Genomic DNA, 23,547 nt, shown 5'->3' with positions numbered 1-23,547 from the left:
CGCTAAGGGTCATGGGGGTGCAGGAAACCAGGGTGGGTCGTCAGTGGGGGAAAGAATGGACTGTCTAGGCTCACCAGGGAAGAATGGACTGTCTAGGCTCACCAGTGTATGCAGTCACTTCCATGGGGGGCCCTTCTCCAGCCGGCCCCAAAACGCTCAGCCACATGCGGTATAGGGTTGCTGGTTCTAGCCCATCCAGTTCATAGCTGCTGAGATCAGGCCCCAGGACCCGGGACTGCTCCTGGCCACCTGGGGCAGGTGTGAGAGTGGGGACCCAGGGCACGTGGAAAGATGCTCCAGACCAGCATTAACCAACGCGCCCACCTCACTGACTGCCCCTGCTGACCAGATCCACCCTCCTAATTGACTTTCCTCATTCTCGCTGACCCTGCACGACTGACCCTTATCCATCCCACCCATCTGGTTGACGGATCCGCAGACTGTCGCAGGTCGGGCTGACACCCCCTTCCACTGACAGACCCTGCCCACTCACTGACCTCGCCCACCTCGCCCGCCCCGCCCCGCCCCGGCCCCCGCCGGGGGCCACCTCTCACCCTCGGGTCGCCACCGCAGACGGAAGCCCCGCGCCCCTGGCACCGGCCGCCAGCGCAGCCTCAGCGAGTGCTCCCCTCGCTGCACTACGCGAAGAGTCTCCAGGGCTGGCGGAGCCTCAGGCGCTACAGAGGAAGCCCGGGACTCAGGGAGGCTCCGGCCCCGGCTCCTGAGCCAACCCCAGACCAACGCGCACCGCCCCGGCCCCTCTGCCTACCCCAGGCTTCATCCTTCCTTCCCCCTGTCCCCCGCCGAGCACGAACCCCGCCCCCAAACCGTCCAGGACACCAATCCAAGGCTCGCCCCAGCCCGAGCTCCGCCTACGCGTGGTGACGACGATGGAGACCGGCGCGCCCTCCCGGTCCCCGACAAGTGCAGTCACTCGCACAGAGTAGCTGACTCCTCCTTCCAGACCCCGTATTTCTGCGGAGTCTGTGTTTCCGGGGAGCATCTGCTGTCTCGTGGGGCCACCTGGGCAGGCAAACATGGGGCAACGGTCGGGGTGTGGGTGGCTTACCAGTCAGGGTGAGAGGTCAATCCCAGCCAGGAGGGACAAGGGCCGTGTCAGGAAACCATACCCTCGCTGCGGCCCCAGGCCAGTCTGTAGGCTGTGGCTCCAGTGACCCCCACCCAGGTGACCCGCAGAACGTCACTGGAAGCATTGAGGATCTGCAGCTTCGAAACACTGCCCACGGGCGCAGGGTCTGGGGGCAGAGGCAGGGTAAGGGGTCAGGGGCCACTGGATGGCTGGCAGAGAACAGGGTGGCAGAGCAAACATGGTCAACGCAGGGAGGCCTGAAGGTCAGTGTGAGGTTGGTATGCACAGGTCAGTCAACCTCTGAGAGGGAGGAGGTCAGCACCCCAGAGTGGGCAGTGTGGAGCAGCCAGGAGGTTGCTGAGGGGAGACACTTACTCAACATGGAGAAGTCACTGAGCAGTGATGGAGCAGGCAACTGAAGCAGCCAGGAATACACAGTGGGGTGGGGTAGCCAATGAGATGTGGTTGCCAGCTGGCCAGGCTCCACTCACCTGTCCTCACAACCACAGAGGCGGGGGTCCCATCCACACCAGCTACATGGGCCCGCACATGCACCCTGTACTCAGTATCTGGCTCTAGCCCATCCAGCTCAGCCACTGTGGCCTCTCCAGAAACCAACTGGGATTTTTCTGGGCCTGGCAACGGGAAAGGAGGCAGCTTCAGGGCTAGGCAGACTCTGCCCCCCAAAGCCCCACCTGGACCCCTAATAAGCCCCCAGTTTGCATTCTACCCAGACCTGCCCCCCATGACCATCTAGTCTCCTCCAAAACCCCTGGTCCCCACCATGTCCTGAATGCCAGGAAACCCTGTATCCTGTGGCACCAGGAACCCTGTTCCAGGCGATGGTGACAGATGAGCTGCTGGTCTGCGTCACATGGACAGTCCTTACTGGGCCCAGTGGGTCTGCAGGGAGAGGCAATGGAGAGTCTAATGGAGGAGGCAGTAGAGGATCTGATGGGGAAGGATTGGAGGACCATCTAATAGAAGACTATAGGAGTCTAAAAGGAGACAGGGATCTGATGGGGAAGGTAGTGAATGGGCCAGATGGGGGAAGAAGGGGCGTTCTGACAGAGGAGATAGTGGGAATCTGAGTGAGGCAGGTGACAGGAATCTGAGAGAGAAAAGGGTCTGATAGAGAAGATAATAGAGTTCTGATGGAGGTATGAGGAGACAGTGAGGGAGTCTGACAGAGAAAAGTGTAAGCGTAAGTCTAAGAGGAGAGTCAGGTGGAGCAGAAAAGGCAGTTGGAACCTGAGAGATGAGGTGGTGGAAATCTGAGGGCAAAGAGAGGAAAGTGGGATCTTTGAGGAGAGGCAGAGGAATCTGAAGAAGGTAGGGGCTTAAGAGGTGGCAAAGGAGGCCAAAGGAGAAAGCAGGACTCTGAGGGAGAAGGCATGGGAATCTGAAGAAGGAGACTGTTGTGGGGCAAAGTGAGAGTCTGAGAGGGAAGGCATAGGGGTCTAAAGGGCCACTGGAGAAAGCCAGCCAAGGAGCTAGGTCAGACCCTGACCGGTTTGAGCCACGATGACCACAGGGGGACTCTCCTCTCTCCCTCGCAGTGCTGACACAGCCACCTGGTAGGAGGTTCCAGGCCTTAGCCCCAGGATATCTGTGGCCGTGGATTCTGGGGGCAATGTCTGGCTGGACTCTGGACCTAGTGTCAGAGAGAAGTGTTGACATGGCTCTTGCCTGCCCCCTCAATGCCCCATATCCTAATTGTTCTTCCCTATAGCCCTCCCACACACAGCCCACACTGACCACCATCTGTCCTCCAGCTAATCCGAAATCCACTGGCTCCAGGAACAGGTCCCCAGGCCACCCTCACCCGTGTTGCATCTGAGGCCACCACTCGTAGCCCTGGGATGGCAAGTGGGGCTTCCAGTTCTAAGGGTTAAAGATAGAGGTCAGAGGTCAAGACTAGGACTGGAGTGAGACAGTCAGCTCTCCCCCCCACAGCCCTCCTGCAGTGCTCACCCCGCCGGACAGTGAGGATGCTAGCGCCACCCTCGCGGGTACCCACTCGAGCAGACACCCGCACAGTGTAGCTTAGTCCGGCCCGGACATCATCCAAGTCAAAGGCTGTCTGACTTCCAGGAAGCACCAGGGTCCTTTCAACCCCTAAGAGAAAAGGCAGGGTAGGTTGGCAGTGAGACATAGGGATATGGGATAACAGCGGTCAGTGATGGACAATGACACAGGATAATGGACCAGGGATGAATGGAGACACAGGAGGCCAGGGGTCAGTGGACAGGGACATGGAATGTAGGATGAGAGAAGTCAATGGACCATAATGTGAATTGACAGGTCATCGATAGACAGTGATGTGGGTGACAGGGGCAAGTCCCGGGTGGGGACAGGGGGTGAGAGATGAGCGTGGGCAGTGGTTCCAGATAGGGTAACCAAAGGGCAGGGACTGAGCTTGCCTTGTGCAGACAGGGATGGGGGGGCAGTGAGTGCAGACAGACCCAGGTGAGAAGATGGGCTGAGGCAGGGCCAGAAGCAGGCAGCCTCTGTGGCAGACCTGGGCTTATTGCCTCCTTGGGGGATAGATGGACAAGGAGACAGAAAGGAGCTGTAGAAACCCAGGAATGGAAAGAGATGGGGTGAAGGTGTGGTCAAACCCCAAGAGCTGGATCTTTAATGTGTGTATGGGCGTGGCTGTGTCTATCTCACCCTGGGCGCTTCGCACAGTGATGCGGTACTCGGTGGCCCCGGGAACTGGGCTCCAGGACACTCGCACTCGCTGCCCAGGCAGCTCGGTTGCCTGCAGGTCTGTCACAGGGCCCACGGGCAGCTCTGGCCCTGTGGAGGAGCACAGCATGAAAGGCTGTCCCAGGGCCCCCGTCCCTTCCCCTGTCACTTGGCCAGGCCCACAGAGCCCTCACCAGTGGGGACCACAGTTGCAGGTGTGGCCACCTCGCGGCCCTCCAGCAGGGTGTAGAGCGTGAGGCGGTACTCAGTGCCCGGTTGCAGCCCATCCAGCTGGTAGCGGGTCACGTCAGAGGGCAGCACCACCTTCTGTGGCACCCCCAAGCCTGCAAGATGGCAGGGTCAGGTCAGCTGAAGCCAAGCCCAACCCTGCCTGCCCACCTCTCTCCCCTGCACTGACCACTCTCACGCCGCCATTCCAGCCGGTAGCCACGGGCCTCAGGCACCAAGTTCCAGGAAACGAGAATGGATGTGGGGCCCAGGATGACCGGGCGCAGGGTCTGTTCAACAGAAGTGTCTGCCCAGGGCACACGGGACGTCAGTAGCCACTGTACACTGCCTGCCTGCCCACCCAGCCTGAAGAAAGCACCCAGCCTTCTCACCAGTGCGGGCAGTCAGGGAGGAAGCAGACCCGATGCTCCGGCCAAGCAGGCTGCTCACAGTCACCTCGTAGTCTGTGCCAGGCTCCAGGTCACGTAGCAGCACTGACCCCTGCCCAGGGCCCAGCTCCTGCTGCTGTGTGACACCGCCTGCACGGGGGTGCGGAAGGGGGGTGGTTGGTGTGTCTTGCAGACTCAGAACCCTACAATCGTGTCTGAGGTACAGGGAAGGCCCTCAGTCTACACTCCTCACTCACCACTGAGGACCCGCCATGTCACACGGTAGCCAGTGGCACCTGGTACACTCCGCCAAGCCACCAGGAGGCTGTGGGTTGTAGTATTCTGGATGGTCAGTTCCGGCCCCTCCAGGGCAGCTGGGAGAAGGTGCAGCAGGGGTTAGCACAGTCAGGAGTGGGGAGGGGTTAGGGGATGGTTAGGTGATGGGGTGAGAGGTTAGCAGAATCACTCACTGGTCCGAGCTGTCCCGCTCACAGCCTCCCCGATGCTATTGGCGTAGAGGGCTACCACAGTCACTTGGTACTCAGTCAGTGGCCGGAGACCCTGAAGCTGTGTGCTGGTCTCACCTGCTGGGACGCTCACCTGCCCAGGGTCAGAGGTCACTTTACCTTGCCCAGCCAAATCCCAAGCCCTCCACACACCACCCCTGACATCCTTACCTCCCGCCGCTCGCTTGGCAGTGGCTGTCCCAGCCCTGTCAGAGGAGTGTACTGGACCTTGTAGCCGGTCACTGGGCCACTGGCCGCTGTCCACTGTACTCTCAAGGATTGACTGCCTGCTTCAGACAGCACCAGGTCTCGTGGACCAGAGGTCAAGTCATCAGCTGGGAAGGCGGGGGGTAGTCAGGCAATCAGACAAGAGGATCAGGGGTCAGAAGTAAAGTAGAACTGGGGTCCAGGGTCAGGAACACATGGGATAGGGTCAGCACTGCCAGGGCAGGACCAGAGGGTGGTACCCCCGCCTGGTGTCAGGAGCGCCTGGGATTGATGTCAGCGCTGCCAGGTTGGGGTGGGGTCAGAGGTCCAGGTCAGGGCACAGGTGTGGGCAGGAGCTCACCAGGCAGGGTCACAGGCACACCACCAGCTGTGGTACACACTCTCCGGGAAACAAGGGGCAACAGTGTCCTCAGGATACTGAAGTCGTTGACAAAGAAGAAGAAATCACTGGTGGGCTGTGAGGCGACTCGCTTCAGCTCCTCGGGGTCAGCATTCTTGATTCCTGAGGTGAGGCCCAGTCAGAGCTTGGCAGCTCACATGCCCTCCGACAGGCCCTTCCGCAGCCCACTTGTCACCTCAGCAGGGTACTCACCCACAGCAAACAGCTTGACGCCCTGCCCCTTGAGCCGCTGGGCAGCTGTGTCCACCAGGTCCTGGGACTTCCCATCTGTGATGAGGATGCAGACCTGGGGCAGGGGCGGGGCAGGGCAATACATCAGTGTGCCTCAGATGGCTAATGTAGGGGGCGTGGTAGAGTGAGAGATCACCTTGGGGACCCCTGGGCGGGCCAGCTGAGGCAGGAAGACATGGTCGGCCACATGGAGAATTGCAGCCCCTGTGCGCGTGTTGCCACCCTTGTAGCTGAGCTCACGAATGGCTCGGATCACATCACCCCCTGAGCCAAGTGCACCGAGGCCAAACTCTGTCCTGCACAGGGGAGGGAAGGTGGCGACAGGCTAGGGGCCAGGATCTTTTCTGGCCCTGGCCTCGCCCTGGGGTGAGGTCTATGAATATCATGTCCCTTTGAGGGTCCTCTTGCTGCTGTGACTCCTGTTCTCCACCTCTGAAGCCGTTAACAAACTCCTCGGGTACCCTCTGTGTCCGGCTTGTGGCTGGAGCCCTTGGGGCTCCCTGCGTTGGGGAGCAGGATGTCTGCTTAATTAGGGAATTGTGGGAGGAAGGGTCCAGTTGTAGGGAGGTGGATCTTGGCCAGACAGGAAGGCCCTGTGGGAGGGGAGAGGCTGAAGGCATCGGGAGGCTGCAACATGGAGAGTCCAAGAGGCAGGGGCATCTGAGGCCCCTGGGTTCCCCATCTCTAGATCAGAAAACTCAGCCCTGTCGTTGGCAGGACACTAGCCTGAGAGTGTCTCAGGTGTGAGTATTCTACCTCAGAGATCCCTGCCTCTGTCTCCAGAGGAGGTCCTGGCTGAGGGGAGAGGGGTCTTGGGGTTCTCCAAGGCCTGGCCTAGGGGTTCTGGGCTCTCTGCTTCTGTGGGGGAAGAATCCTGGTGAGATCTCCAAGTCCCCACCTCCAGGGGCCCCCACTCACCGTGGATCATCACTGTACTGCACGGCAGCGAAGCGCACACCCTGTGCACTGGCCGCCCCAGAGAAGGGCCACACCAATCCCTCCAGGAAACCTCGCACTTCACGGAAGTTGCCACGGCCGATGGATGAAGAGCCATCAAGTAGGAACACGATGTCAGCAGCATAAAGGCGTGTGCAGGTCACTAGGGCAGGGAGGAGCCATCACGCTCTCTTCTTGGAGCCCACCCACCCCTCCTCGTGCTGTGGTCCCCTGACACTAGGGGCTGGGGAGGATGCAGTAGGCCTCATCGGGAAGCAAACCGGCCCAGGCCGGCTGGGGCCTGGGAACCTGGGAAGGGAGGGACAGAGGGGCCCAGAGCAGAGTCTCCAGGAGGATTGGTGTGTGCAGAGAAGGAAGCGCACGGATGTGGTTCTGGGACTGAGGTTGGCCTCAGGGGGCCGAGTGGAGTGACAAAGAGTAGGTGACCTAGCCGCATTTGGGGAGCAGAGTTTGAGACCCAATAGGATAGGATGCAGTCTGGGAGACCCAGCAGGGGTGGCGCAGGGTTTGGGGAGTCTGAGGAGGGATGCGGGCAGGGTCGAGGAGGTGGGTAGGGGGGCCAGATGAAGGCCACAGGTGACAGGGCGCAGCGCCCAGGATGGAGTCCTTCTCGGCAGTGCCCACCTCTCTCCCTCTGCTGGGCCCGCACTCGGAGCGCCCCTGCCAGGATCCCGGCGCAGAGCGCGGCCACCAGGAGCGGCAGCCTCATCCTGGGTGGGGGAGACAGTCAGCCAGGCCCCCGCAGCTGTGGCGGGTCCGAGCCCAGCCCACCCCGACCCCCAGTCCCGGTCTTGCCTGCCGTCCACCGGCTCCCGCCGCCAGCCGTTGCCGCCGTCCCGCCGCCACAGCGGAGAAAAGTCCCTGATCCGGGGGGCGGAGCTGCGGGCGGGGTCCCGGGCGGCCCGCCCCCCACCCCGCGTCCCAAAGGCCACCGCCCCACCACCCCAGCCCGGGGAAGATGATTTGACTCCATTTGAGGGTAAAGCCCCCCACCTCCTGTGGCTTCCAGGACTCCCCCCAGAAGGTTCTTGTCGGGAAGACCACTCCAACCTTCTCCGGGGTCAGAAGTTTTGTGTGCTTTAAGGTCAGAGGGACTAGTGAAGTGACAGCTGGAGGCTGGAATTCAGATAGGTTCCTGGGGACGGAGGAGACAGTGGGATGCTGGTGGGGGGAGGCTGCAGCTGGAGATGACTCACCCCCCACCCTATGGGGGTGCCCAGACAAGCCTTCAGGCCATGAGTCCCGCCGGCCACTCCTGTGATTCAGCCATGCCTCTGTCTGTTAGATCTCCTGTGCCCCACCCCAATCCCCTTGACAGCTGGAGCACCCCCCAGCAAATGAGGGGCTCTGGGCTCTTCCCTGGGAAACCAAGGCACCACTGGAAAATACCCACCCCACCCCACCTTGGGAAGGGGAAGCCAGGAGAGAATCTGTGTCATGCATATGCATACGTGTCTATCCCAGTACTCCGTACCCCCTACCATGCCCTGAACCAGTCCCAGGCAGATGCCATCCAGCTGTGCCTGCAGGGAAGGGGGGGTTGTCCATATGTGCAGGGTGGGACCACCCACAGTGACAGCTCATCTCTCAGGAATCCACTCTTTCCTGCCTACATCCTCACTGGTGGCCCTGTCCTGCTCCAAGTCCCCCTATTTGTCCTCATTCTGGTGTGGCAGTCTCCTTCACCCTATTGTTCTTGAAGACCCCCTTCTTCCCATCATCCCCACCAGACCCAGAGGTCACCACCAGCCTCCCTCCTTCCCTCACTGCTCTTAGGGTCCACCTGTGGCTGCCACCCTCATAACTACCCTTGCCCCACTGCTCTCCCCTTAACCAGCTTGACTCCCCACCCATTTCCCTCAACTGGCTTTTGTGACTGTAGACAGTTGCCTTTAATACATCTCCAGGTCACGAGTGCTGTACGGAGGAGGTGAGTCTTTGTGTGTGCATCATAGAGAGTGACCTCAAGGCAGAGATGTTCCCAGGAACAGCAGGCCCTGGTTTTTGTTTATTTGTTTTCCTGCTAGTCCTAGATAATCCTGAGAAGCCCAGAAAGTATGTCTACACTCACCACTGCCACCAAGTCCTTTCCAACATGCCTGGCCCCAGGCCACTCCTGGGGATCAACAGGCTGAGTGGGGAGAGATGGGGACAGCACTGCTTCATCTTCCCTGGGCCTTCCAGGCTGGGGGTCTGGAGGCCAGGGCTGGAGGCAATGAAGTATGGCCAGGGCTGGAGGCAATGAGGACCATCCATGTTCCGTTTTACTATTGCCCATATGGCTGGAGCTACAGAATGGTATTTTATCAGTGATCCTTCTCCCTATCGTAGGATACAGTGCTGTGACCCATGGGGCCCAGAACTTTTTCCAAGGTCATGGTCCTCTTAGCCGCATCCCAAGACCCCCACCCCTTAAAGCTGATAGGTGAGAAAAGCAGACACAATCTCCCTACAGAGGCAGTCCCTGCCACAAGACCCTCACCTCTTCTTGTACAGTAGAGGTTAGAGCTGCCACATGTAGAATGGTCCTATGCACATGTGGCAGTCCAGCCTTTAGGGGTGACTGGACATCCTGCTGAGAGGGTATCAGAACCATGATGTGCCCCTAAGAGAAAAGGCTGTCTGCGGTGTGGGGGTCACTCAGAGGGTGCTGGGAGAGGCTATTGGGCAGGTTCAAACAGATGGGGAGGAGTATGAGACTGGAGCCCCCATTAGGCTACGAGCAGGTGTGTGACCCTCTGAGGCCTCTTGCAGCACACTGGGCCTGGAGAATACCAAATCTTGACCTTAAGTTTGAGTTCCTGGAAGATGGGATTGATTTCTAAGCCCAGGCAATCTCTCACCAAAAGTATGGCCAAAGCTAGGAAGGTCATCTTCTTCCAAACTACCCCTCTTTGGGGTACCCCAGCTCTGCTGGGGCTGCTATCCGGCTTGTATCCTCTACAGCTCGCTCCAGCTCCGCCTACAGCTGTGACCTCTGCTCTGCTATAGCACAGCTTACTGGGGTGCCACAGAAATCCAGCCTGAGAGTCCCCATGCTAAATCTCAGGCTGACCAAGTCACTTCTCTTCCCAGTAACTCCCAAGATACCTCCCTGAAAATGTCTCCAGAGCAAAGATCAAAATCCCTTGCTTGGTTACACAAGGTCAATTGGGACCAGATCACTTCCAGAGCTTGGGTTCTCTCGTGTGCCCAGGACACCCAGAGCCAAGATTTGGTATTCTCTGGGCCCAGTGTGCTGCACCTATAAATACCCGGAATGAGCCTGTCAGGGTTCCGCACTGTGCAGCAGCTTCTCTCAAACTGATCACAAAGTAGAATGACCTGGGTTATCCAGCTCTGGGTTCTAGAAGGCACTTGATCATTATTTCTTGACTGACAACTGGTGTCAATGAAGAGGTGAGGGAAAGACACTGGGGCAGGGCAGGAGTGATTCAAGGGTTATTTGGGCCACTGTAAGGCTGGGGTGCTGGGTGACTTTGAAGAGCCTGCTTCTCAATGACCTTTGTCCCAGGACTCTGGTCCCGACTGCCAGCAGCACTTCTGCTAAGAAAATCAGGCCCCTCACTTCCACTTCCTTCCTGGGCTCCCAGGGAATCTGACTGCAGAAGGGCTGGAAACAAGAAGGGTCTACCTGCTGACCTGCCTTGTGGGCCCAGGGCCTGAAGGGGGACTAGGCAGCAGAGAGCTCCACCAGGTCCTGGCTGCCTCAGGTAGATGGGAAGGGGATCATCAGGCCAGCAGCTCAGGACTTGCCTGGGACAGATCTAGTCAAGGGAGGGGGCTCAGGCCCCACTGAGCTCAGGGCTATTCTCGGAGCCTGAGTCAGCAGCAAATCGAGGCAAAGGATTCTTGCCCTGCCTGTCCAGGCAATAGTTAGAAATCAGATGGGAACACTATGCCCCAGGCTATCCTCCTCCCAGGATCCAGAGTAAACATGAAGAAGGCTTCCTCAGGGATACTCCTTGGCCCTCCTGGCCTGTCCAGGGGACCAGGAACTGCCAGAAAGCAATTGCACAGGGCCCACACCAAGGGCTTCCTTCCTGGCTTCCGAGTTCCCAGGCTGGAACCTCTACCAGGGCAAAAACATGGGTTCCCACACCCTACTCTTGGGACAGACTAGAGAGGAGCATCCCCCACGTGGCTAAATGGAAACATCTGGCTTCAGCTCCCTGCAGGCATCAAAGGCTTCCGGCCTCCATACTGCGGCCCCCACGCTTGCCCCTGGCTGGGGATACAACAGCCTGTGGGAAGGCAGAAGGATCGGGGGCATACAGAACCTAAGAGAAGTCCCTGTTCCCCCATCCACTGCCCAGTGGACTCCATGGTAATGCCGAGAGGACAACACAGTTCTCAACACAGGACTTTATTGGAGGTAAGGTAATCTGCACACAGGTCTGAAGAGCCGAGGTGGCATGTTTGTGGTGGGGAGGGACCATGAACCCTGGCCCAGCCCTCTTGCCCGTACAGCCTTCTTGCCTAGAAACGCAGCCAGAACATGCCGCTACGGATCCGGTTGTAGTCTGGGAGCTGCTCAATGGGGCCTGTGGGGATAGGGTGGGGCGTCAGGGTGGGGTACCTGGCCTGTACAGGGACACCTGGCCCTGCGCCGCACCCGATTCAGAGCTGCCCAGAGCAGCACAAGACAGGCTTTCAGTGGAAAAAAGGAAGAGAACATTCCCCCAGGGGTGCTGAGCCTGTCACTTCATGCTCTTGAAGCCCCACCCCCCACACAGAGGTGTCCGTTACCTGGCGGGTGTGGGGTATTGATAGAGGTACCTTGGCAGGGAGTCAGGGAGCTGCTGGGACAGGTTTTCTGAGCAAGAACTCCCTGGCAGCCAGGTTAGTGGGCAGAGCCTCTCGGGGGCCTCAGTTTGCTGCTGCCAGCATAGGCTAGGGGGTGGGGGAACAGAGGCAGAAGGGGAGGCCAAGAGGAGGCCTGAGGAGGAGGACTAAGAACAGGCCCTCTAGGCTACTCACCCAATCCAGCCACTGCTGGACACTGGTCATAGAAGTACTTGGAGCAGACCTCACGCACCACACTGGCATCCACTTCCTGCAGGGTGAAGTAGAGAGCACACTGACAGGCAGGCTCCTGGGACCACCTCAGCAGGTCAACATCACCCAGCCAGCCCTGATCTTCTATATGAACCAAGGAGCTGCTCTTCACCCAAAGGGAAAAGGCAGCAGGCCCCGCCCATCCCCTCAGCCATCGGCTTCTGCCCTGCCCTCCAATAATGCCACCCGTGGGTGACGCTGCCTAAGACACCAGAGATGCCTACGGGAGCAGTTTGCACAGTGCGCTGTCAGGCCTGAACTCCCCGCCCTTTAGAAGTCTGCCAGGTCAAGACTCCAGAACCTCCCCCAGGGGCCCACATTACCGCAATCCGGCTTTCCCACTCAGCCAGGGGGATGCGCCGGCCATAGGTCAGGAGACTGCGTCCAATGTCCTCACACACAGGAGTGGTGCCTGCAAGGGTCAGGGGAGGGTTACCAGTCCACCCAGTCCAGTCCTGGACCACCGGTACTCACTGAGCCTCCAGCTCTAGGCTGACATCTGGACCATGGTTTGACCCCAGATCTCAACCCCCACTTCTACTATCACTTGCCACTGTAACAATGGGTTGTTGCTGACCTGGCCCACTGGCACTCGTACTGGACACACCACACCCCTGGGAGTGGAAGTGGGGATATGGCATGGCCTTCAGAGTTTTCCTTTCCCAATTTGGTTGGGAACGTGGCTATCCTGGGGCTGTCCCTGCCAGGATGCGCTCCACACCCTCCTCAGAGGGCTGCACAACTCACCATCCAGATGAGACACCAGTGCATTTCTGAGGATGTTTTTGCCCCGGAGCACCTCACTTTCTGTGGCACTGGTGCACAGGCGCATCCTGAAATGGGCAGGGGACAAGGTGGTCATCCCGAGAGATGATGCGGTCTCCTACCCCACCCGTGCTTAAAGGCCCTTCCTGCACCCCATAGTACTGGGCTGCCACTCACCACTGGCCTTGCAGGAAGAACATCATGTCATCAATGTTCATGCGATCGCAGACAAAGTGTGCGCCCAGCAACCCAGTCTCTGCGTAGCAGATGTTGAAGGTCTGGAAACTCTGGCACAGCTTCTTGGCCACAGAGACAGCAGCCAGTGGGCTGGACAGGTGCTGCCGGGGCAAGGATTGTCAGCATTCACCCTCCTGTCGATGGTTCACACCCTGAACCCCAAGGTACAGGAGCCCACAGCCCTGGTACCCTCTGTACCTTGAAGGCAAGGTCCCATGCTCGCCCCGGTGCTTACCGTGCTGCCACCATAAGTGCAGTCATAGTGGCCAATGATGGCATTGGCCACTTGGAGGGCCACATTGTCCGGGTTGGCCCAGCCAGGCCCTTCTACTGCAATAGCTACATGGGCCAAGGGCAGAGCGTCATCACGGTGGCGGATCTGAAAAAGGACACGGCATGACTGAGAGAGGCAGAACATCCAGAGACCAGAAAAGGTACCAGCTGTGGGTGAAGCATGCACGTGTGTGTGTGAACACCTGTGCTTGTGACACAACAGCCACAAGACCCGCTTCCAACTCCCGAGGCTCCTCTGGAGTCATGAAGACAACCAGGTACGTGAGGGCCCATCTAGAGGCTTGGGCTAAGAACACCGCCCCAGCCCACAAGGCAGCCCACAAGGCAGCCCACCTCGCTGCCCGTGAAGCGGCATGGAGCCAAAGTGGGCACAGTGTCCTCTGTGTATGTCTCAGAAACGCTGCTGAAGTGCTTCTGGGCGAGGTCCAGCAGCTGCCGGTGCTCCACCCCTGCCAAAAGAGACAGCACTGTTACTGGCCAGGTAGGGTCCAAAGCACAGGGTCAGGGGACCCCACATCCTATCTTCAGTGGGAGACAGAAGGAGAACATGACATCGGGACAGGGTGAGGGAAGAGTCCCATGTAGGCAGACTCTGCCTCAGAGGTAGGGCAGGCACCTGACGGTCAAAGAGTGCCCATGACCTCATCCCCAGGGAAGCAGTAGCATGCTGGGCTTGCAGATGGGTCTCCATGTGATCCGTTCACTCCCACATTAAGGACAAGACTGGGGTACCCCGGGCACAAGGCCTCCTGCCCTGCTTCGTCACTCTGACCCTTCAAGAGGATCCTGGCTGCTACCCTGTAGAGGTGGCAAATGAGAGGGCACAGAGGTGCTACCACAGGGCTGTGACTCATTCTGAGGACATTCACAAATAACGTTGTGACCTCAGCCCCTCAGGACACTGCAGGACCTCCCACCCTCACCCTTACAAGAGGAGTTCTCTGCCGCTCTAGCATCTTGATCGGTCCGCATGTGCTCCAGCCCCCACAAACAGCCAAGCATCAGGCCATGACACTGCCCTGCCCCACCACTCAGGGTCCCAGCTCCCTCCTGACTGATTCCCCCCATCCTTTAGACTTTGGTTCCCACAGCATATACTTCAAAAGCACCCCTGAACCTCCAACTCTGCACTTCCTGGTCTGTCATCAAATATGCACTGTCACACCCCAGTGCCTGGCTGCCCACTAGCACGGCTGCAAGGAACACCCTGAGGGCCTATATCCCCCATCAGCCTGCTAACTAGGTCTTTCAGGGAACAGGTAGGGCTGAGAAAGGCCTGTACTAATGAGGGGGAGCAGCATCCCTATGTGGCGGGTCCCAAAGATGGGTGGCAGTCACTCCCCTAAAGGACAGAATAGGAACAGGGTCCCCAGAAATGGAAGATTCCCTATGGTCAGAACCAGGAGACCTGGGCCCTGGTAAACAAGGCTGGTTCCTACCCACCCATCACCACAGGGCTTCAGTGAGCCCAGTACTCACCTCCAGCTGCTGCTAGCACCATGCGAGGGGCTTTGTAATGCCTGCTGAGGTACTCGGTCAGGTCTGCATGAGATAGTTTCCTGAAAGACATACAGCCAATGGCTCAACGCCTCTCCCAAATCACAGTGATCTGGGTCTCACAAAACAGAGCTGAGGAGACAGACGAGGAGACAGGACTTCTCCAGGGAGCAAGCCCTAGCAGACCCCTTGATCCCATTTCCCATCTCTGCCACCCAGCCTGCCAAGGTCCCCACCACATGTCTGCCTTCATGGCAGTGCTTTCTCTCCAAGGGAGGTGTCAGGATCCCCACCAGAGGACAAGACCCCCAGTGCTCTCTCCCTCAGGTGGTCAGGACACATAAAACCCTACAAGGAAGCCCACAATCTAAATAAAGACCACACAGGTCTTCAAAAAGAACCCCACGGACCATGTGGCAACAGAGATGTTTCCAATTGTGCAAATTAATATAATAGCACAGGCCAACTAAAACAAACTCATGTGAATGGGGCTTGAGCAAGTTCTGGCAGAGGTCCGGCCAACCCTCACCTGACATTCCCACTGGGCCCCTCCACAGCCTGGGCTAGAGGTGTGCCCTGGAATGCTGTGGCATGCAGGTAGTCAAAGACCACATCCCGCATGCACGCATCGTTCTCCTGCAGCTCCTGTAGAATCACATCACGCTCCTTCTCGATCTGGGAGTCTTCTAGGCTGCAGTTCTGCACAATGTCAGCCAGGAGCTCCACAGCTAGATGCAAGAGCAGGTTTAGGCACCAGGTGGCTACTGCAGGCCAGTAACAGCACAACCCCCTCCCCCTCACCCCCCAGGCCTGGCATGCCTGCTTGCCCTGCTACAAGAGTATACTGTCAGGGTAACCCCATTCTTCAGCCAGGCCAAGCTCCTGGGGGCCTGTCCTCTGTACCCCTAAGTCCTATCATCCTGTCCCTGCCTCCTCCTCCAGGCTTTACCTTTTGGTAGGTCCTTGGAGAGTGCCTTGATATAGTAGGCAGTGTGCTCCCGGGTGCTATAGGCATTGAGATGGGCCCCCATGCTCTCCACCTCCTTCTCCAAGGCATTGCCAGGTCGATTCTTTGTTCCCTTGAGCCAGACAGCAAATGGACCAATCAGGAGCCACATGGGAACTCAGGACCCCTATCTTCAAAGGCTAAAGTCTCAGCAGGATCACTAGTCCACGGGCACATCCTTTAGCAAAGATGATGGGAATATAGGGCCTACAATCCATACTCACCAAGTGCCAAGCAGGGCCACACAGTATCATAGGCTAACAAAATGGAGACAGCCAGGGGCCAAGAAAGGCACAGCCAGTGCAAGTATTGCCTGAAATCCAGAGCCCCATAGCAGCCTGACCTTCCCATTCTCTGTCACCTTGCTGACAGTCATGGTCAGGTTAGTACACATCAATGTTCAGCTGATGCTGCCATTACCCACTCTAACCCCAAGCCATTCATATTATTGTGTGTGTACTAGTGCAACCTCTGTGGGACTCAACACCAGCCCTGTACGTGTATGTGTGCGTGTGTCCACTGGCACACACATCCATCTTGAGATCTGCACACACATCTGTGATGTTGCTGCTGGCTAGGCTATCTACATGGTCCTGCTCCACGCCCCCACCCATCTATATCTCCTCCTCCATTTTTTTCATTCTTTTAAAAAAACAGACTTCATGACAACATGGACTGGCTAAGGGGCTAAGGATGAAGACTATCTCCAACCTCAGGAAAGCTCAGTATTTACTTCTAGAAACAAGAGATGCCCAGGTATTCGGCCAGAGAGCATTTCACGAGAACGCTTGACAGCCCAAGTCTACAAGTTTGTTCAAATACATATCTTAACATCTATCTACGTGTTCCACACTTCTGCACCAATGCATGTGTATGACGCACGCCCGGCCTCTCTGGTGAGGAGTGGGGTCCTGCGTCTCCCTGGGTTTCTTTCAGGCGCTGGGGGCCTTGTGCAGGGGCTGACCAGATATATATTCACTCAGGAGAGGCTAAGCCCATGTGATTCCTTCCAGAAAGGCCAGCCAGAGATCGCCCCCCAACTGAAGCCCATAACTGAGGAAGCTGACTTTGTGAACCTACATCCTCCTCAGGAGGGACACCAGGCAGCCCCAACCCCAGGGGAGATGCAGGACTTCAAGAGCCTCACCTTGAAAGCCAGATGCTCCAGAAAGTAACCTGCCCCATTGTTCTTCTCAGTCTCGTAACGGCTGCCAACATCAATCCACACCCCGACCTGGACAAGAAGCCATCAACAAAGGTAACACACAAACCACCCCAGCCCCCACTTATGCCTAATCCTGGAAGACTCAACAGAAGCCCCAGGTCAGGGCTCACGGTCCCAAGGTTGGGGGAGAGTTGTCTCAGTAGGACCCCATGTGCTTGGAGATACAGCTGTGCCCTGGGCACAGGCAGGGGCTCAAAGACATACCATGTCCCTTCTCCTTCCCACTCTATTTGTAGACTGGTTCCCAAGAAAGCTTCTGTGCACACTCACCTAACCCCATTACCAATATGAAATTCTTATATTGTCTTGCTTTTCAGTTGACTCTTTTTATTTTTTTCTAGGCAATCGACACATTGTTTGCAAACAACAACTTATCTTCTGCTTTCTAAAAATTATACCCTGCCTTTGTTCTGGTAATTTTGTCTTTCACCATTAAGGAAGGCTATTGGTTTATTTATTTATTTTAATTTTTATTTATTTATTCATGAGAGACACAGAGAGGGAGAGGCAGAGACACAGGCAGAAGGAGAAGCAGGCTCCATGTAGGGAGCCCAACGTGGGACTTGATCCCGGGCCTCCAGGATCAGGCCCTGGGCTGAAGGCGGCGCTAAACCGCTGGACCACGGGGGCTGCCCAGGCTATTGGTTTAGACACTGAACATTTTATCTTATTAAGCAAGGAGCCTTCATTCACAATTTTTCTTTTTTTAAGTTTTTAACCAGACTTGGATACTTAACACTGTCAAATGTCTCCTTGGCACCCAATGAGAGAATCTCATCATTACTTCAACAGCCTCCTGGTGTGCTATGAAACACACACCACATCACTCATCCCACACAAGTCACATAGATCTAGTCTTTTAATATTTGCTCACAGCTGATTTAAAATTTTCACATCTACTTTCCTAAGAGATGTTGATAGGCATACAATATAACATAAATTCTTACGCTAACATCTATTTCACAACTAACATCTCAGAAGGAAAACTTAAATCTTACAACCCACGGTAGTCTTTGATTATCATAGGCAGCATTCTTTATATGCCACTGGGACACAGTGGGTGCCCCTTACAATTAGAGCTTCTCAGAGTCCGTGAAATACAGCATTCTCTCACCAACTTTCTAAACAGGCTTTGGATATAAGAGCCACGTAATACAAAAGTTGCCCATGATTTTTTGCTGCATTCAGTAACAACTTAAAGCACATTATTTGTTCCTGGAAAACCGAAGGAATTTACTAATAAGACCACTTATTGGTCTTATTGCACCCTGGCATTTAGAGTGCAGAGAAGAGGATTACATCTTCAGAATCTTCTCATCTATTCATATATCTAACCAAGATTTCTTTTAAGTCAATTTGGGGGATTTGTATTTTTTTGGAAGAAATCAATTTCTTCGGAATTTTCAAATGCATTCCTTATGCAGGCCCGTAAGTAGTCTAGCCAGGAGATTATGACTTTGGGCTGTGACTCTAGCAGTTACCTTATGTCTCTGAAACCCATTTTCCTCATGGTAAAATGAAAACAGGATCACTTCTCTCCTTTGAGGTGCTTAAGAATACGCTGGAAAAAAAAAAAAAACCTGGCCTCTGGCTTGGCAGGCATCATATACTAAATGTGTGCTAGTTATAGTAAGGAATGCCTCCAAGAAGTGGGGCCTAGCTGGGGTCGGGATTAAGGCAGTAGAGTCAATTCAGTGGTGAATAAGGAGTCTGACCCAAACCACAGAGGACTTGAGCCCAAGGTCACACCCTGACCTAGGAAAAGACGCCAGGCGCAGTAGGGAGGCGGCCTCCCGAGGGGAGCCCCGGCTCACCGTGCAGGTAGGCTGGGAGGACTGCTCGGAGGCCACTCGCAGCCCGTTGTCCAGCAGGCTGACCTGTGTCTCTGGCACGCTCTGGAGAGCTTGGGCGAAGGTGGCGGTGCTCCGCAAGGCAGGCGACCTCAGCAGGGACGACTGCTAAAAAGGGACGACCGAGATTGAGGACTCGGTTGCGGGATCTGACCTCGGCTCCCTGGCCAGCAGTGGGATCCCGGTCGCAGCCCCCCCGCCCCGGCCCGCCGCAGGACGCCAATCCCCGCTCAGCGCCGTGACCTTCGCACGGCCCTGACCCCGGAACCTCCCCAACGGTGACCCTGCGCGGCTAAACAGTCCGCTCCCGTCCGCGTGCCGAAGCCCCGCGCTCCGCGGCCTTGTGCTCCCGCTGTCGCCTCACCGAGCGGCGGGTGCGCAGCAGCACCCTCGTCCCGGCGCCCGCCGCCCGGCAAACCGCGGAAGCCGCCATCTTCCAGCTCCAGTCGACGCTAGGTCGCGTCACGCAAGCGTAAAAGGGGACGCGACGGCGTCCGAGGCGCAGGCGCACTGCCGCAGCCGTGGCGCTCGGCCGCCTCCTGGCGGAGAGCAGCTTCTTCACGCGCCGTTGGTCTGTGGTTGTGCCCGCGGCCGGCGGGTGCCCGCGTGCCTCAGCCCACCTGGCTGTGCGTGGCCAGTGCCGGTGCGTCCGCGGTACAGTCCAGCTTCCCCTTTCACTCGTGAGAGTCAAAGTGCCGATGTTCCTCACGCCTCGCGGGCGCCCCGAATCCACTGCGAGCTCGGAGCTGCCGCGCGGGCCGGGGGCGCAGCGGCCGCGTGTCCGGGGATGGGAGCCCCGGGGCCCTAGCAGCGGCGCGGATTGCTGGGACTGTGAGGTAGCTGCTGATCACGGTTTTCTCTCGAAAAGGTTGAAGTAGATTCAGACGGTTGACTTCGAGGGAATTGGAGAAAAAGGAACAGCTTAGAGACTACTTACTTGGGTGGAGAGAACATGGATTCCGTTCGTTGGCGGTTGATGCTGGCACTGTGCATGTGCGCCCAGACGCCCCGGGACAGTAACGTCGAATTCGGAGTCGTCGACCTTGAGCCACAATTCCCAGAGGAACGTGAGAGAGAAGCTGCTGCTCCCCGTTCCCGGCGACGCGCCCACTGCGCACTGTAGAACAGGAAAACTCCTAATCTCGGATTTGTGACATTGCAACTCCTTTCTGAGAAAACAAAACACACACCCACAAACAGAACAAAACAATACGGCTTTTCTCATAGACCACATAGAAAAGAAAAAAATCCGGAGGAACTCACTCGAAACTTTCAGCCGAGGGACTTCTGGAAAAAATGGATTGAAGGGAAGAAAAGGATGCTCACCATAGTTAGATTTCTGTGTTAATACAAAGTTTTTAATTTTTGCAAGACACATGTTACTTTTGAAAGAGCATACCTCTGAACTCTGCTTTTACGTAATTTATATGTGATTTATTCTACTTCTGTCTTTGCGATCTTTAAAAAAAAGTCATACTTAAAATATAACTTTTATAAAAAGCAGACAAAAGGCGCTTAAGTGTGTGTTTATTAATATTTTGTGGTCTAAAATTATGTTATGGGGATCCCTGGGTGGCGCAGCGGTTTGGCGCCTGCCTTTGGCCCAGGCCGTGATCCTGGAGACCAGGGATCGAGTCCCACATGGGGCTCCCTGTATGGAGCCTGCTTCTCCCTCTGCCTGTGCCTCTGCCTCTCTCCTCTCTGTGTATTTTATTTATTTGTTTGTTTGTTTGTTTGTTTTTAGAAGAACTCTTTTTTTTTTAGGATTTTTTAAATTTAATTATTCATGAAAGACACAGAGAGAGAGGGAGAGGCAGAGACATAAGCAGGCTCCATGCAGGTAACCCGACGTGGGACTCGATCCTGGGTCTCCAGTATCAGGCTCTGGGCTGAAGGCGGCGCTAAACCGCTGAGCCACTCGGGCTGCCCTCCTCTCTGTGTATTCTCATGAATAAGTAAATAAAATATTTTTAAAAAATAAAAAATAAGATTAAGTTATGATTTAGACATGAAAAATAAAAAATAGAATCATCTAGTCCATCTTTCCACTTTTTTAAAACTTTAGTTTCAAGAAGTTTTATATTTATAAAGAAGTTGAGCAGATAGTAGAGTTCCCATATATATCTCCCTTATACACACATGCACAGTTTCCCCTATTATTAACATCTGACATTAAGGTATGGTGGTTGCAATATTGGTATGCTATTAACTAAAGTCTATAGTTTATTCAGATTACCTTACTTTCTACCTATGTTTTTTTCTCTTCTAGGATTCTATTCAGGACACCACATGTTTAGTTGTTACATCTTCTTAGGCTTCTCTTGTCTATGACACAGCCTCCTCCAGTGACACCCACATTCTGTACCCTTCTGGCAGAGCTCCCCTGAAGAGTTCGCTGCATGCAATTCCTGTCCTCCCATTCTCTCCCAAATCCACTCCAGTCCAATCACTACATCACTCCTCCAAATCCACACCTGTTATGGTAACCGGTGAGCTCCATGTTGCTAAAGCCAATGCCTTCTTTACTTTCAGGTTCCCACACTACTATTCTTGTCCCGCCTCCTGGACACTCCTTCTTAGCTCCTCAGCTGGTTCTTCACCTCCCAATCTTAATAGAGAGCCCAGGGCTCAGTCCTGGCTACTTCTTCCCTTCCTGATAAAATCTACTCTTTGGTCAAATCACCCAGCCGCAGGGCTTCAGTGCTGTCTGTACAGACAATGGCTTCTCTATTCCCAGCATTTTTTCACTATCTCCCCCGGAGGGCCAACATTTCAATTAAACATGGCTAACACTGAACTCTTTACTCTTCCTTCCAAACCTCCCATAATTGCCTTCATCAGTAAATGACACCTCCATTAACCTAGTTGTTCAGACTAAAAATCTAGGAGACAACCTTGACTCCTCTTTCAAGAATCACACCCAGAGGGACGCCTGGATGGCTCAGTGGTTGAGCGCCTGCCTTTGGCTCAAGGTGTGATCCTGGATTCCCAGGTTCAAGTCCACATCAGGCTCCCTGCATGGAGCCTGCTTCTCCCTCTGCCTATGTCTCTGCCTCTCTCTGTGTGACTCTCATGAATGAATAAAAAAAATCTTTCAAAAAAAATAATTTCTATATCCAGTCTTCCTCATACCCATCCCCCATTCCCACTACTACCTTGGGATGAGAAGGGAAGGACAATGATACAACCAGGAAGTGCGTGATGTTGCAGAAGCCTGTGTTTCGAGAGGTTGGTCAAAAAAGGAAATGTTTATTATTAGCGGCAGCCATCGCAATGACTTGGCAAGAGTCTTTGATGATTCACTGATCATTGGAATTTACTTGGTAAATGGAATGAGGTGAAGTCAAAATATCCCTTTTCCCCCTAAATTGGAAACTGCATTTTCTAACAGCATTTCTTTATTTATTATTAAGTAATGTCCATGCCCAACGTGAGGCTTGAATTCATGACCCCAAGATCAAAAATTTGATACATTTGGTACATACTCTACCAACTGAGCCAGCCAGGTGTCCCGTCTCTATCCATATCCCCTTTATTACCCACCCCAGGGATTCTCAAACCTGTAACCAGATCCCTGTGGGCTGCCTGAGAAGGCTCTGGGACTCACCTTACTCTTCTCACTCAATATTTATTTGATATACTCACCAGTTTATTCTAGGCTTTTTTTATCCATGTGTTTTCAAAATTTTATTAATTTTTTGAAAGATTTATTTATCTGAGAGCATGCATGTGCAAGAGTGTGAGCAGGGGAAGGGGCAGAGGGAGAGAGAATCCTGAAGCAGATTCTTCGCTGAGTGTGGAGCTTGATGCGGGGCTCAATCCCAGGATCCTGAGATTAGGACCTGAGCCAAAATCAAGAGTCAGCCGTTTAACTGACTGAGCCACCAAGCACCCCTGTTTTGTTTTTTTTTTTATTTTAGATTTATTTATTTATTTATTTATTTTAAAGATTTTATTTATTCATTCATGAGAGTCACACAGAGAGAGGCAGAGACATAGGCAGAGGGAGAAGCAGGCTCCATGCAGGGAGCCTGACATGGGACTCAATCCCGGGTCTCCAGGATCACGCCCTAGGCCAAAGGCAGGCGCTAAACTGCTGAGCACCCAGGGATCCCCAAATTTTAGATTTAAGTTGTGCTAACATATACATAAAATTTAGTACCTTAACTATTATTAAGTGTACAACATGGGATCCCTGGGTGGCACAGCGGTTTAGCGCCTGCCTTTGGACCAGGGCGCGATCCTGGAGACCCGGGATCGAATCCCACGTCAGGCTCCCGGCATGGAGCCTGCTTCTCCCTCTGCCTATGTCTCTGCCCCTCTCTCTCTCTCTGTGTGTGTGACTATCATAAATAAATAAAAATTAAAAAAAAAAGTGTACAACTCAGTTACATTAATTACATTAAAAATACTGTGCCACCATTACCACTATTTCTAGAACTTCTAGAACTCATCATTCTAAATGGAAACTGTACCCATTAAGCAATAACTCACTATTTCCTCCTTCTTCCAACCTTGGATAATCTCAATTCTACTTTCTGTTTAAATGAACTTGGCTGCTTTAAATATCCCACTCATAAAAATGGGATTCATACAATATTTACTGTCAAAAGCAAGATGCCCAAAATGGAGTCATTTATGCTAAGCCCCAACCCACCAAACCAAACTTCTTGGATGTGTGTGCTCATGTTTTTCATCAGATTTGGGGGGAGGAGGTGACCGTTATTTATTCAAAAACTTTTTTTCTGCCCCTTTCTCACTTTCTTTTCTATTTGGAACTTCCACAATGCATATATTGCTGTGCTTGATGGTGTTCTACAGGATCTGCACATTTTTTTCTTTCTGATTCTCAGACTGGATATCTCGTCTTACTTTCAAGTTCACTGATCTTTTCT

General features: G+C 54.8%; 2 protein-coding genes and 1 long non-coding RNA gene across 4 annotated transcripts in view; 1 reads left to right on the top strand and 2 right to left on the bottom strand.

The window, feature by feature from the left end:
• Nucleotides 1-7,429, bottom strand: part of COL7A1 (collagen type VII alpha 1 chain) — a 30,496-nt gene extending 23,067 nt beyond the window's left edge. Inside the window, 21 exon segments of the mRNA NM_001002980.1 lie at nt 103-249; nt 555-677; nt 877-1,023; nt 1,131-1,256; nt 1,582-1,725; nt 1,874-1,993; nt 2,601-2,744; nt 2,849-2,974; nt 3,065-3,208; nt 3,764-3,892; nt 3,976-4,125; nt 4,200-4,316; nt 4,402-4,548; nt 4,656-4,772; nt 4,869-4,998; nt 5,076-5,239; nt 5,473-5,634; nt 5,725-5,818; nt 5,900-6,059; nt 6,682-6,862; nt 7,345-7,429. Of these exon segments, the coding sequence (NP_001002980.1) occupies nt 103-249; nt 555-677; nt 877-1,023; nt 1,131-1,256; nt 1,582-1,725; nt 1,874-1,993; nt 2,601-2,744; nt 2,849-2,974; nt 3,065-3,208; nt 3,764-3,892; nt 3,976-4,125; nt 4,200-4,316; nt 4,402-4,548; nt 4,656-4,772; nt 4,869-4,998; nt 5,076-5,239; nt 5,473-5,634; nt 5,725-5,818; nt 5,900-6,059; nt 6,682-6,862; nt 7,345-7,429 (2,857 nt within the window).
• A 3,641-nt stretch (nt 7,430-11,070) lies between these two features.
• Nucleotides 11,071-19,171, bottom strand: UQCRC1 (ubiquinol-cytochrome c reductase core protein 1). Of its 2 annotated transcripts, none has more exons than XM_038566536.1 (13): nt 19,017-19,171; nt 18,617-18,760; nt 16,725-16,811; nt 15,521-15,650; nt 15,101-15,299; nt 14,554-14,633; nt 13,408-13,523; nt 13,016-13,159; nt 12,721-12,881; nt 12,526-12,611; nt 12,102-12,190; nt 11,701-11,776; nt 11,071-11,264 (listed from the first exon to the last, which is right to left on the bottom strand). In XM_038566536.1, exons 1-13 carry the CDS (start codon nt 19,083-19,085, stop codon nt 11,200-11,202), a joined length of 1,446 nt encoding a protein of 481 aa, XP_038422464.1. In that variant the 5' UTR covers nt 19,086-19,171; the 3' UTR covers nt 11,071-11,199. The 2 variants fall into 2 exon arrangements, with proteins under 2 accessions (XP_038422464.1, XP_038422465.1); XM_038566537.1 differs by having other exon boundaries at nt 18,617-18,757.
• Nucleotides 19,144-20,166, top strand: LOC119864696. The gene is made up of 2 exons (XR_005374945.1): nt 19,144-19,295; nt 19,521-20,166. It is a non-coding gene; the product is annotated as an uncharacterized LOC119864696 (long non-coding RNA).
• Nucleotides 20,167-23,547: the final 3,381 nt, after the last annotated feature.

Source organism: Canis lupus, chromosome 20, assembly GCF_011100685.1.
Source record: "Canis lupus familiaris isolate Mischka breed German Shepherd chromosome 20, alternate assembly UU_Cfam_GSD_1.0, whole genome shotgun sequence".
Taxonomy (NCBI): Eukaryota; Metazoa; Chordata; class Mammalia; order Carnivora; family Canidae; genus Canis; species Canis lupus.
Note: the sequence above shows the minus strand (reverse complement) of the source record. Positions and strands in the feature narration are given on the sequence as shown.

Excerpts from the sequence above, each read along its gene's own strand:
- UQCRC1 (XM_038566536.1), bottom strand. The coding sequence starts at position 19,085 with ATGGCGGCTTCCGCGGTTTGCCGGGCGGCGGGCGCCGGGACGAGGGTG. Across the intron at positions 14,634-15,100 it reads GGGCCCAGTGGGAATGTCAG|GAAACTATCTCATGCAGACC; the intron begins GTGAGGGTTGGC and ends TATGTCTTTCAG. Across the intron at positions 12,882-13,015 it reads GCACTTATGGTGGCAGCACG|CACCTGTCCAGCCCACTGGC; the intron begins GTAAGCACCGGG and ends TTGCCCCGGCAG.